At 39.5% G+C, this 15,007-nt stretch overlaps 1 protein-coding gene across 1 annotated transcript in view; it reads right to left on the bottom strand.

The window, feature by feature from the left end:
- Positions 1–15,007, bottom strand: part of MOB3B (MOB kinase activator 3B) — a 138,830-nt gene that overhangs the window by 31,180 nt on the left and 92,643 nt on the right. The window contains exon 2 of the mRNA XM_049771079.1: positions 2,134–2,336. Coding sequence (XP_049627036.1) covers positions 2,134–2,336 — 203 coding nt within the window. The remainder of the gene's footprint in view (positions 1–2,133; positions 2,337–15,007) is intronic.

A 15,007-nucleotide genomic window follows, 5' to 3' on the forward strand; every position in this document is an offset into this window, starting at 1 on the left:
GTGGTATAACTGGATCTTATGGGAGCTTAATTTGCAGTTTTTGAAGAAATCTCCATATTGCTTTCCATAAAGGTTGGACTAGATGGCATTCCCACCAGCAGTAAAAGAGAGTTCCTTTCTCTCCACATCCCTTCCAGCACTGATTGTTCTCATTCTTTGTGATGTGTGTCAATCTCTGTGACATGAGATGGTACCTCATAGTTGTTTTGATTTGCATCTTTCATGATTAGTGACATGGAGCATTTTTTCATGTGTCTTTTGGCCATTTGTATTTCTTCTTTGTCAAAGTGTCTGTTCATTTCTTCTCTCCATTTTTTGATGGGGTTAGATGTTTTTTTCTTGTAAAGTTCTGTCAGTGCCTTGTATAGTTTGGATATTGGCCTCTTATCTGATGGGTATTTGGTCAATAGTTTCTCCCACTCAGTGGGTGGCTCTTGTATCCTGGGCACTATTTCCTTTGAGGTGCAGAAACTTCTCAGCTTATTATATTCCCATCTGTTTATCTCTGCTTCCACTTGTTTGGAGAGTGTTGTTTCCTTCTTAAAGATGCCTTTAGTCTGAATGTCATGGAGTGTTTTACCTGTGTGTTGTTCTATATACCTTATGATTTCAGGTCTGATATGATATCTTTAATCCATTTGGATTTGACCTTTGTACATAAGGTATTTATTTATTTTTTTAGTTTGCTTCTTTAACATCTGGAGCCATGCTGACTCTGGACAAATGGCCCTACCCAAGGTTACTTAATTTCAGGGCCTTCTTATGTGGTCCCTATGCTATGTCTTCTGATCTGTTGAACTTACCATATATGAATAATAACAATTACATTAAAAAAGAAAATAGCATCTGCTTGAATGAGAGCAAACTAACAGAAGAGGAAGATCTGGCCCTTGTTTTATAGCTATTAGTTATATGAACTTGGAATGAATATTTAGTGATATTAATAATAGTGATTTTAGCAAAATTGCCTTTTTATTTATTTTAAACATTATCTTACCAGTAAGCATCAAATTATTGTGGCTAGAGAAATATAGAAATGGCTGTGATAAGGGTATCCAATGAGGACACCATGTATCACAGATGGGGAGGCACTGAGGAACCCTTAAATTTAAAAACACTGATAGAGCCCAATGGTATAAACTACTTATGAAAGGGCCAGAATGATAGTACAACAGGTAGGGTGCTTGCCTTGCACGTGCCAACTCAGGTTTGATACTAAATTGTTTTGATACCTGCTATACAGACCTTGAGCATTGCCAGGAGTGTTTCTTTCTTTCTTTTTTTTTTCTTTCTTTTTTTGGTTTTTGGGTTACACCCAGCAGCGCTCAGGGGTTACTTTTGGCTCTACACTCAGAAATTGCTCCTGGCAGGCTCGAGGACCATCTTCCTTCTGCATGCAAGGCGTTTGCCTTACCTCCATGCTCTCTCTCAGGCCCCAGGAGTGATTCTTGAATATAGAGCCAGGAGTAAGCCCTAAACACCATTGGATATGGCCTCAAAACAAATCAAAACAAAAAAAACCAAACAGCAACATCAACAACAACAAAATAACCTAAAAACAAAAAACCCCAAAGTCTATCTATGAAAGAAATAATATTGTTCTCTACCTACAAAAACAGGTTTTTATCAAGTGTCCTGGATTCAAATATATTCCATTTAAATCGCATCACAGGAGATTCTGTATAAAAAGTATGCAGATTCTTTATGTAGTTTCACTCAAAGCTTATGTCTGTCCCTCTGGAGTAAAGTTACTAGACCATTTGATTTGACGTGATATGTTTAGCAGCTGACAGAGTAAGCACTCATTTACTGGTTATTTTTGAGTAACAGTGTGAGAGATGCTGTGAGAGATGAGAGGTGTCCACTTAAGGCATGAAATAGAGTTGAAAGTTAAAGCTAGTCCCTCTGACTCAAACAATTACAATCCCACTAACATTTTGCCACCTCTTAGAAAAAAAATTTAAGACTGTTAGGCAGCAGTTTTCTGAGCATTTAACTGAGCTCCAAATCCTGCCAATATCTATAATCTTCCAGCTAACAGCTGGCATTTAGTACTGTGTGTGGGTCTTGGGAGGGCCCTGTGATTACTAGTTGAGATCTTCAGGGCAACTTGGGGACAATTGTGACACTTACCAAAGGCTCTAGCTCCTTGCGGTCAATGAGATTCATCTCTGTGACAAAGTAATAGAAGTGTTTGTAGCAAGTGTTGACATGGGCCTCTGCACCCATCACAATGACTCGGTCGAAGTGGTGAATGTAGACATGGACAAAGACCCGAAAAAGGCGACAAAGGATCTTCTTGCAGATCTGAAGGAAGTTCTTTGGGAAGGGAACACCTAAAAAAGCAGAGAGAACAAAAAATCAAATCATCATGGTTTGTGTAAGGCTGGTGAATGGTCCAGAACCTAAATTTTCCAGCCGATCCACAGATGGCTGGGTCTTTGCAGTAAAGGGGCTACACTAGGTTCAATTCAAATATCATCCACGAGAAAAAGAGGGGGAGGAACTAGTGAAGTTTAGGCTTGTCTTATTACTTTTTTTATTTTGGTTTGGAGCCACATCCTGTGGTGCTCAGGGTTCACTCCTGGTGGGGATCAGGGAATTGTATGTGGTCGTATTAGGGCTCGGACTTGGCCAACTACATGCAAAGCAAGTACCCTGCCCGATTTACTATCTCTTCAGCCCAGGTATATTTTAGTGCATTCTCCTTTACTTGGAAATATATACTCTCTTGGGGCTAGAGCAAGAGTATAGCAAGTAGGAAATTTGCCTTGCACATGACCAATAAGGATTTGATCCCCAGCACTCCAGATGGTCCCTGGGTCCCTCCTGGAGTGAATGATCATTGAGCACAGGACTAGGAGTAAGTCCTACTGGGTCTGGCTCAAAATCCAAAACTAATAGACTCTCTTCTTGCTTTTAAATGGATCCCACTTCATAGAACACAAGATATTTAATTTTCCTCTTACCTCTAATACAAGAAAACATGTAGGAGGAGGATAATATTATAAGAAGATGCATGGGAGGGGCTGGAGCAGTGGCGCAAGTGATAAGGTGTCTGCCTTGCCCATGCTAGCCTAGGATGGACCGAGGTTTGATCCCCCAGCATCCTATATGGTCCTCCAAGCCAGGAGCGATTTCTGAGTGCATAGCCAGGAGTAACCCCTGAGCGTCATGGGATGTGCCACCCCAAAAGAAGATGCATGGGAGAAGAATGTCCCACACAGAGCAAAATAAGTGAATTGTAGCAAACTAGGATAAATCTTCCCATCAAAGGGAAAAGCTGCTATACAGTATCAGTCAGTTGTGGTCACTCAGGGATGGAGAACAGGGAGTACCTCTAATATTTCAAAATATTGCGGAAATCTATTGTGAATATTATAAATTTGCAACATTAGAAAAGCAGTAAAACATATATAATAGTTATAATTAGTTATAAATGTATACATCCTCCATAATATATTGATCATCTATTAAAATGAATGTGGGCTATAAAAAAAGATAAACAGTAAATATTAATCTTAGGAATATATGAGGGACCACACAAAACTTCTCTGGAGAAAGGAATGAATTAAAAAAGGAAGGAGGGAAGGAAGCAATAGAGGGAGAGAAAGAAAATAGAAAAAAGAAAGTAAGATAGAAAGAAAAAAAAAGAAAGAAAAAAGGGGCAAGCCCAAGCAAAAAAAAAATGTTTTCTAGATTATATTCTGCCTGAAGGCTATCAATAAATAAATTCTGATCCATGTTCTCCTGCCCCCTGCCTCCACATTGTTTTTGAGATGGGCAGATTCAACGAACTTTACAGACGCTGTTTATAACTTAATACTACTTCATTTCTTTGACATTAGTTCTCTTTTCAAGATAAGGTTTGGAGTATTTTACTATTGTAAGGAAAATACCAAAGGCAGATTAGGTGAGGTATTTTAACAGAATTACAGTATTGGCACAGACAGGGGTAAATGGTTAGAAGTGACACCTAGATTTTCCTATTTGACAATCATTATTCCCAGCTTGGTCAAAGCAACAAGTAGTAGTAGAATCATGTGGTCATTTTTTTCTTGCTCTCCAACACAACTTAAACTCTTTGAACATACAATCATGAAATTATGGCTTTGAATTTCTACTCTGCTCCTTTTCTTGCAGCAGTAAAATCATGGGCAAGTAATTTAATCTGAGTCTCAAGTTTACAGACAAATATTTCAAAGACACGAGGGTCAGAGAAGGTATCTTTTGGACCAGGGTTGTAGTTCAGTGAGTATGTGCAAAGCCCTGGGCTCAATCCCTGACACCTCACCAAAATAAAATAAAAATTGGCACCTTCTAATGTCATTTTGATTTCTCATCTATAAAAATATGGGGTCATATAAGGGTATCTTGCATGTCTAGAGGAGTGTTTACACCAGTAAAATTATTAGTATGGTAAGCAACCACTAAGTACAAACTCCCTTCTCTTGTCAAAATAAAAGTTGAAGTATTTTACTATTGTAAGGAAAATACCAAAGGCAGATTAGGTGAGGTATTTTAACAGAATTACAGCATTGTGCTCAGAATAGGCCCCTGGATCCCTAGAAGTTTAGTGTTTTGCTGTCCTTGCTTCTGTAGGATCCAAGTGGATCCCCTGTAACTTCCTGGGACCCTCAGAGCAAGATGAGTGAGGGTATCACCAGAGGCAGTTGGCAGGGAGGCCAGATCTGCTTTCCCAGGGCCCAGCACTGAAACCAACTTTTCCTTTACAAAATGGAAACATATCATATAAACTCAAGGAGAGACCAGGACAGTTTGACAGCTGCTTGAGAAATAGATGCTAGGAATTGGGGAGTGGGAGAGAGGAGAACAACCCTGCACAGATCTTGTTTGCTGTTTTCTCTTTTGAAAAGGGTTGGGCAAAAACCACTGCCATAGACTGGGAGAAGGCAGAGAGCAGCATTTCTCAATTGACAGCCCTATGGATGTTGTTCCTTAAGATGGTCTTAGGGGGCCATGGGTAGAAGAGGTGACCATAGGAAGAAAATAAGGCTGAAAGGGGGCTATGGAAAAAAGCTAGACTAGTAGATAATACCACACCATGGAGATGTTGGAATGATGGGGAAATGTTTCAAATGCAATTAGCAGAGTGCTTTTTTTTGCTTTAAAAACAGGGGAGCAGTGAGGCCAAATAAGTTAGGGAACCTCTGGTTTGATATTTAAAGAAGCCAGAGATAATGAAATGGCTTCTCAAAGAGGTGGTTCCATTAGTAATTATTTACTTATTGGTTTGGAGGTCAGACTCAGCTGCTCTCAGGGCTTACTCCTGGCAGGGTTTGAGAGATCATATGTGGTGCCAAGATCGAACCTATGTTAACTACGTGCATGGTAAATGCCTTGGTTGCTGTACTGTCTCTCCAGCCAAAGATGTGGTCCCTTTAGAAGGGGAATTCTGCAACCCATCTGGTGACAGTGTCTAGGCTGATATAGGTTACATCTGCAAGCTTTCTAGAAAGTAGTTTTGACTTTCCCAATGTCAAAAACGAAGGACAGGAAGGCTCTGAAGCAAAGAGTAACACAATTAATTGTTCCAGTCCACTTAGTTAAAAGTGGCAGGACTGGGATTTGGATCAAAGTCTGCTTGGCTCTCAAATCCAAAAATTCAGGTTATATTTGGAATGTGACTCTCTCTCTGCCAAGTACTGAGGCACAGTTGGAATGCTAAATACAATGAAGCATCTAGAGGTTACTCTTCAATGGCACAAAAATATAATTTATAACAGGAAACAGTGGGGGTAAGGGGGAAAAGAAGAATGAAAAAGTTTGTATCCCCCAGGAACCACAGATCCAAGTTAAGAGGTCAGCTTAGAAATTCTGTTGCTTCCCAGAGAAATCTATTTTCTCTTCACATGCATTAGGACTACAAACCTGGGTCTCAGAGAAAAGGTTTACATTTACTGAGCACTTACTGTGTTCTAGGGACATAGCTGGGTACTTTACATGGATTAGATGTCTGTGATCTCAGAATAACCTTGATGATTAGATACTATTATAATTTCCTCCTCACTGATGAAGGAACAGACACCAGAAATTTAAGTAGCTGCCTAAGATAACAAAGCTGGCTAACAAAGAGTTTGAACCCAGTTCTAATTCCCAAGACCTACCACCCTAGAATCCTAAGTAGCTACTTTGGGGTTGTACTTATCCCATCAGCAATGTAACCCTTCTGAGGATGGGGCACCTGAACACCTTCAAGTACACCTTTTACTTTCCAATCTAGCTTTAGCAGAGGCTCACCAGCCAAGGAATATAAGAGATTTCAGCTGTGTCACCTGCTTGACCTTAAGTCCCACATCCCTCACAGACTACAGGCAAGGCAAAGACTCGAGCACATTAAAGGTGTTCATAAAAATTTCTTGGTTTCTCAGAAAGTCCTCAACCTACATTCCCACTCTCACCCTTATCCTTTGCTCAGCTGTGAATTCTTGGCTCTGCCCTTCATTCTATACCTGGTTTCAGGCCTTGTCTTTGACTTTAACCTTGGTTTGTCTATTGCTCTTTCCCTTTTCTGTTAGACTCAGAAATTTTTTTTTATCAACTTTTGGAAGTTGAAAGGCCAATAATGGAAGCTGGTTTCTTTAAGAAGCCAGGGATCAAACTCCTGAAAAAAAAAATACTTATGATGACTCGGGGGCAAAATATATATAGTCTATATACTATCTTAATGCTTTTATTTTTTTGTTTTTGGGCCTCACCCAGGTGATGCTCAGGGGTTACTCCAGGCTCTTCACTCAGAAATCACTCCTGGCAAGGCAGACCAACCATAGGGGACACCAGGGATCGAACTCAGATCCATCCTGGGTCAACTGCGTGCAAAGCAAACACCCTACCACTGTACTATCATTCCAGCTGCTATCTTAATACTTTTCTATTTCTTCTGTCCACCAGTTATTTAGATGAAGGGTGTGTGTGTGTGTGTGTGTGTGTGTGTGTGTGTGTGTTTCTTTGTAAATCTCCATTGGAAGTTAGGAAATGAAAATAAGGGAGATGTCTCATTTAGGGAACAGGATATAAAGAAAGAATTTCCACTTCTTAAGAGGGCTCAGAACTCTCCTTAACACCATATAATTGGCATCAAGGTCATAAGATCCAAGATTTAGTGCCTGTCTCTCTGACAGGCCTGAAAGACTTATTTACAAAGACTGAATGCTGTGAGGATTTTAAAATCTTGCTAATTCTTCTAAATTTCTAACTTCCAGGCTGGAGAGAAAATACAGTAGGTAGGGTGCTTGCCTTACATGTGGCCAATCTGGGTTGAATTCCCAAATCCCATATGGTCCCCTAAGCAACACTAGAAGTAATTCCTAAGTGTTGAGCCAGAAATACCCCTAAGCAACTATAAGTGTGCCCCTCATCCAAATAAATAGCCAAAACAATGGAGACCCTGTGTTATGCTTAATTTGGAAATGTTTGATATTCCTCAGTCCCAGTGGCAAAAGAATGGTGGTTTTATATTTTAGCTAAAAATAAACAAATGCAAAGAAGGCTTAGCTTGGTTAATCTACTTGCCTTATTCCATAGCTAGAAGGGAACTTGGTTCCAAAATTCAAATTCTTGTCTCCCAGCTACTTTTGCTACCAGATACAATAGGCAGAGAATCTGACACTTGTTTGCTGAGATTTTTGTTATTATTTTATTTGTTTTATTAGTTATTTATTTTTGCAGAGGTGGGAGGAAAGGGCACACCTGGCAGTGTTCTGGGGCTAGTCTCAGCTTAGAAGTTGCTACTTGATGATGCCTGAGGGAGATCTTGCAGGGCTAGGGATCAAACCCAGATATTTCTTTTGATGCATTCAGCCTTTTGAGCTATTTCTTGGATCCAGATCTTGGTGTTCCAGATCACTATTTAGAAGAAACTTTAAAATGTTAGTGTGTTTTAAGTGAATAGACTCTAGGAATATCAAGTATGAAGAACTAGTGAACTGCCCCAAATGGACATAGGGCTAGTTACGTGGCAGCCTCTACCTGGTAGCAATGCTAGCTTCAGGCAAACAACAATCTATGGGACCCTTGTGGCATTACAAATCTGGGGAAATCCATACCCAATCCTCTTGTGCTGTACTCCTGCTTCACGTAAGAGCATAATGGAGGCTTAAATTTCTACTTTAGAATTTCCCAACATATTTTAAACATCCTGAGAGGCACATAGCTAAAGAAAGAGGAAGAAGATAGAAAGTTGTGAGTTTCAGGATATTTGCCAGAATGCTACTTTCATAGACACTTTGATACCTAAGCACAACAAGGACCTGAAAATTTCTACAGCAAAATGTTACATTTATCTCTAAAACTTCCTTTCCCCATATTTATTGTTTTAAAATACAGAATCTAGATTCACATCTCAGATTTCATTTCTGATATCTACTTTAAAAAACCAAATACAAGTATAATCAGTTTTACCTTCTTGAAAAGAACAGGGATATCAATGTTATTTGTAGCTCCAGAGTTGTTGTGAGGATTAAAACATAAAGTTTGTGCATATAAAAAGGCTCTGCCTCATGCTTCCCAGATAGTAAGCACTCATAAACTGACAGTTTAAATATCTTATAAACAAAATATACTCTGGAATGTAGTTTGGGACTAACCTCTGAACCCAGTACACAGTAAGCCAGTATATGGCCATATCACACAGCAGTAACAATAGAACATAAGGTAAGAAAAGGAAAGGTATAAAAAATATTAAAAAAAATTTTTTTCAGGAAGGCAGTCTTAATATGGGTACATCAATTCTGAACTTGTTAAGAAATTACTTGTTAAGGGGCGAGAGAGATAGCCCAGTAGTAGGGCCTTTGTCTTGCATGCAGTCAACCCAGAATAGACCCCGGTTTGATTCCCTGGCATCCCTTATGGTCCCCTGAGCCTGCCAGGATCGAGTTCTGGGCACAGAGTCAGGAGTAACCCTTAGTCACACTGGGTGTAATCCAAAAACCAAAAAGAAAAAAAAAAAGAAATTCCTTGTTAAGAAGTGATGAGGGCTGAAGCCATATAACACAGAAGGTAGGGCATTTGCCTTGCACATGGCCGACCTGGATTTGATCCCCGGTATCCCATATGGTCCCCCTACCCAAGTCCGTCAGGAGTGATTTTAAGCGCAGAGCAAGGAGAAAACCCTGAGCACTGCCGTGTGTGCACCCCTGGTCTCAAAAATAGGAAAAAAGAAAGAAGTTATTGTGAAAGGCACTCTATGAACACTGGGCTATATTCTAGCCTGTACTGTCATCCATAAGTTTCTCAGGCTTATCTATTAATATACTCTAAATCCCCAGATCATAGGAACTATTATTGTTTTTATTTTTTTATCTTTGAATATACCTGCACAGGACTAGGTAAGGAATAGGGACCAATCAAAATGAAATCATAAAATATCAGTGATTATACTTAGTCAAGATGTGAATTCATCATCATCTTTGGAGAAAGGAGAAAAGCCTAAAGCAGGTAATTTCATTCCCACCCCACCATCCCCAGTCTTGATGCAGTTCTAGGGAGAAAAGCTACACTACTTTGGTACTTTGGTAGAAAGGGTGTAGTGCTCTCTGATAAGAACTTGATCTCATTTGGAGGGTGAAAATGAAACTAAAACCTCCATTTTATCATTAAAACCTCCCTCTTTACCTTTAGTCTAGCTTTTCAGGAGTGATAGTTAATTTTCAGTCACTGTATTCAATGAGAAAGTTAATGCCAGACAATATTAACCAACAGACCTATCTGAAATAGCTTGCTTGTCTGAAGGATTTGGAGTTAAACTTTGACTATTCTTGGAAAAAGCCAGAAAAATCACCCCACTACAATTTCAGACAGATAAGAATTGATGATACTGAAAACAACCTTTGATGTGAAGGTCTATGACTGATTTGAGTCTCAGGTTATATTTTCTTTTTCTGTCCCATTCAGTCATGTCTCATGATTCACATAGACAAGCTAGAAAATTTCAGACTTTAGGAATTTCACCCCAAATGAGAAAATATATGCAGATGACTATGCCACAAAAACGGTGCTAAGATATCAAGTATTCAAGAATGCCCCTTGGATCCTATATTGTGATTTTGTTTCTGCTAATGGAATTAGTACCCATAAACCAGGGCAAGGTTAAACTCAGATTCCAGAGAAGGCAGGCAAGATGCCCGGGTAGAGGTCAGAACCCACAGCCAATCTTACTCAGAGGTGGTTCTACAAATATTTGCCCAACACTTAGATTCAATATAAGGCCCGAGTTTGCCAGCTGATTGGGCCAAGGAGGAAACTGGTCAAAGAGTTAGAAGAGCCTGCAGAGCTTGGAGCTTCTCTTGAAAGCCCCAAAAGTAGCCCCACAGTACGGTTTCTGTTGCTTATGAAGACTGCGCTCCGCTGGGAACCAGCATCTGACAGAGCCCTGCAGATTTTATGAATGTGTCTTACCACAATGTTCTGATCTCTAAGCCACATTCAGTGTGAGAGCTAAATCGAGTGTGGAATATAGTGATTACTCTGGGGCCCCATGCAGATTTGTCTTTCATCTTTGACTTAGCAAATTTCCTTTCTCTCAAACAAAATTTAATGAAAATTCCAGTAATTTTTTGAGCTTCAATCCATTTCTTTTTTTTTCTCTTTCTCTATTCTCCTCTGTTACCAAGTCCTCAGATGCCCTAGTCAATCATTTCTTTTGAGGTTCCTCTTAAAAACAACCCCCCCAAAAAACAACCCAAAACAAAATGACTTCTCTTTTGAATTTTACCCTTTTATGGAAGCCCTAAGGAAAGAATAAAGAAATTCATAGGCTGAAAGGGCCACAGCTTTAAAAAAACAAAGGGTTTTTTTTTTTTTTTTTTTTTTCAAAAGTCCAGTAAAATTCAGGAGGCATTTTCTGAGCTAACACCTGCTCATTTTATCTTGGAAGACAAGATCCAATGCCTTAGGATGAAGACTCTGATGTGTGATTCTGCAGGGCTGGCTGTGGAGATATGGAGACTAAGAGTTGAAAGGGTATCTCCAAAAGTATGAGAAAACTGTTCCCCAAATATCTCAGGTCCCACAGTAGTGAGTTTTTTCACCTCACCCTTTACCTGGCTAGTGGCTTTCCTCTCACTAGTTCTCTGTTCAAAGCCTATCTCCACCCTCAGACAGAGACCCTAGCATATGCTATTCTGCTCCAGAATTTTTTCCTGAGCACAGGTCACAGATGTTAATTCCACGCTTATCATTGGGACTATCTTGCACAGGCTTGCCACCCACTTTACATCAGAAATTCCGGAAAGTAGGCTCCTCACACATATATCCTTCCTACCTACCACAGGGCCTAGAGCAGGAGGTGATTGTGTAAAACTGCATCTTGCATGTTTCTGCTTATCCTTAAAAAAAAAATCAAAGCTCCAGAAAGCAGAGACTGATTGACTCAGGATTAATGACACTAGTATGGTGGAAAGGGGTCTGGATTCAAGGCTATGTAATTCCAGAATCTCTTCCCATGCTGCCAGGAAAGTCTGCAGGGTTCTTAGGGTTCTTTTCATCTCACTTCAATTCAAATGGCAGAAGTGGGAGAGCCAGACTTGTTAAAAGATTAAGGTGGAAGATGGTGGCCTGTCTCTTTCTCAAATGTATGTGTCACTGATCTGGGTTGGGTAACAGTTGCTTACCTTTGAGAGGTCTGCTAACTTTGAAAAGCTTCAGCTTCATTATCTGATGACTGAGGATAACAGCTAGTTCTTTGAGTGATTGTGAGGATTAAAATCATAGAGACTTTACACTCAAGTAACCAGAAGGCATTGAGTATGTGACATCTTGAATCACTACTATTTCTATAAGGTGGCATACTATTTGTTTATTTTCATTTTTTCTTTTTGAGGATCATCCCGGGCCAGCTGCAAGCATGGAAAGTGCCTTGACAACTGTATTCTCTGGGCCCATAAAGTGACTCCCCTCTCTGACATGAAAATCAAGAGGATAAGGCAGATGCAATTGCAAACAAAATGAGATGGTTAAAGCACTTTTCTCCAAAGGACAAACTCTTTCATAGAAAGAGTTGGCTACAGAACCAAAGTGACATGCAAAAACTGTGTTTGGCATCCAAGGAGGTTCCCTATGACACAAAGTGAAGTTTAACACCCTGACAATTCTTTGAGGGAATCAGTGGTAACATGTCAAAGAATCCCTGAAAATGCCCATCCTTTTCCTTAAAACTGCTATTCATGTTGATAAGTACATGTGTTATTCATTTTGTCTTTGGAGTCCAGGAAGAGTACACATGTGAAAACACTACCAGTCAGAAATATCATTCATTTTCAACAACTCAAGAGAAAAAACAACATCCCACACAAAAGTGAGAAAAGCAAACAAATCTCCTCTGGCAGCATGGCTGAGAACATATTATTTCCAAAATACTTTTAAAAAGCCAAATAAAGTGGATCACAAGGGAGGGGGCAGGTAACAACACAGATCTGTTTCTTAAAATCATATATCCTTTCCTTCTGAGTTTAGTCTTCCTCCCATTCCACCCATTCCCTCCATATTCCTCTGCCTCCCATAAGATCTGTATATATGTGTGTGTGTGTGTGTGTGTGTGTGTGTGTGTGTGTGTGTACATATGTGTGTATATAGGAAGAAGCCTGATGCTTTTGCTGATGCTGATGAAAACTCAGCTGCAGAGGACTGATTCTGCTAAGCAGATGTTTTGTGTTATCTCGGTATGTTCCTCAAGAAAGTGTCTGTTCATCACGCCAAGGAAAACAAACCGATGCAGCAAGACTTTGTTCCTTTGCCTAAAAAATAAAAAGTCCCCAAACAAGCTGACAGCTGCAAATGGTTAGAAATAAACTGGCTGCTACTCGGTTCTCCACCTCCCTCTGCCCTTCCCTGGTCTCCCTTGTGTTTCTTGCCAACCTATTATCACAGTGGTTGGGCTAAAAGAAAGGAAAAATAGGCTAGCATGTGATTATATGCTCTAAGCAGATTGTTAATTTTTTTTTCAGACATGCCATTTTCAGAGCAGAGAAAGTGCTGTTTCAGCCACCCAAAGGAGCAACTGTAAGTACAGTTTGCCTGCTTGTCAGGCTTCCTTCTATCCTTCCCAGAGCCATTTCCCTATGGTTGGTGGTCGTTCCTTATATCTTTCCCCATGGCCGCTTTCACTTCTTTTATGAACAAGGACACAGACAAAGAAAAACCACAGCAAATCTAAGAAAGAGATTCACTGTGGACTGACAATAAAAGTCACTAAAATGAACTCTGACTAGTGGAAAGCTGCCTGATTCAGACCTAGATGTGTATCAAATGAACCAAGAGAAATTGAGTGAGACAAAAACAGGATGTTAATCAACAGCATTAGTGCTGGAAAGTTAGGCAGAATTATAAGTACTTTGATCAGGAGTCCCATTTAAAATGTGAAAAATAACCCAGTCTGCTTGATGATATATATATATAGCACTGTATCTTCACAAATAAAAAGTTTTCCCTTATTTGATAGCAGGATCTTCCTTCCAATATGTGAAAGGCAACTATTAGCAAGTTTTGTCTGAATAAGCTTCTCCAACCCACAAACACTTCTCTAGCTCCAGTCACTATGTCCTTATACCTGGTTTGTTATAGCTTCCCCTACTTCCTTTACTCTTGGACTTCTCCGATCTCCAACGGGGCCGAAAGGGGATGACCTTGCTAATATGTAAATCTAACCAGAATGCCTAATTTTTCTGCATATAATTCTATAGTAGGTCCCTTCTGTTTCAAGCTATCAAACACAGTAGAAGATCACTGCTGTTTATCCACAAGCATTTCTCCACCACTTAGTTCCTCCCAACCAACTATTCTCTTTTCAAGTTTGTGGAGCTTTAATTTTTACTATCTTCTGGGAAATGCAGGTGATTTACTTTCTAATAATATATTATGGAAAGAAAAACTGGCAAACACTTATATTAGCCAGGTGATAGTCAATAAATAAGACTGATGATATATGCCTTTGACCACCTATGATAAAAATGTCACTTCACCTCTTTGATCTTCCTTGCCCAAGCCCATTCATTAACCACAGTCAAAGCCTGAGGAAAACACTAAAAACAAACAAACAAACAAAAATAAAGGTCATTCCACAAAGATCTAACTAGTATGCCTCAAAATTGTCAAGGATTTTAAAAGCATGTAAAGTTTCAGAAAACATGTCAACTAAATATAATGTGATATATACTGAATTGAATCCAGCAACAGGAAAAGAACTTACTTAATAAGGGGTTGGAGTGATAGCACAGTGATAGGGCACTTGCTTTGCATGCGACAAACCTGGAGCAGACCTGGATTCATCCTTGGCAACCTCAAGCCTGCCAGGAGTGATTTCTGAGGGCAGAGTCAAGAGTAACCCCTGAGTACCACTGGATATGATTCAATTCCCCCCCAAAAAGAACATTAGGAAAATAAAAACAATAAAATCAGGATACTATGTGTTGCTTAATACATATGTATATGCATTGATATTAATTAATTCCCAGCTGTGACTTTTGAAAATGCCTTTTGAATATAAATATATATATTAATATTATGTAAAGCATTATCAGTGTGGGAAATTAGGTGAGAAATTTAGGGGAACTCACTGTACTATATAATCTAAAACTATCCTCAGTGAAAACATATTAAAAAATAAAAATATGTAGGCCATAAATGTTCAGTTGGATCTGAGGGCTCTGAGTTGTACCCTTTGGTTCATTCCCTGATATTTCCATGATTATTGATTAAACTCTAATCAGTATTGTCTTTCTAGTTTCAGAGCCCACTTCACTTGTTAATGAAGGTGACAGCAGAAGGCTCTTTAGAGAGAAGCTCCATGAAATCATCCAGATTCCCTACCAGGAAGCTGGCCATGCAGCAAGGTCAAAACAAAGATGTACAGTTGAAAGTTATTCTTGTCACAGAGAACTAAAGAGTTAGTTACATACTACTGACCTTAGGAGGATGGACGGCCATGGGAGAGACATTGGGTACTTAGTGGAGTGAAGTGGATACCTTGATGGTGAGTGTGGTATTGGAGCAA

The sequence above is a fragment of the Suncus etruscus genome, chromosome 1 (assembly GCF_024139225.1).
Source record: "Suncus etruscus isolate mSunEtr1 chromosome 1, mSunEtr1.pri.cur, whole genome shotgun sequence".
Lineage (NCBI taxonomy): Eukaryota > Metazoa > Chordata > Mammalia > Eulipotyphla > Soricidae > Suncus > Suncus etruscus.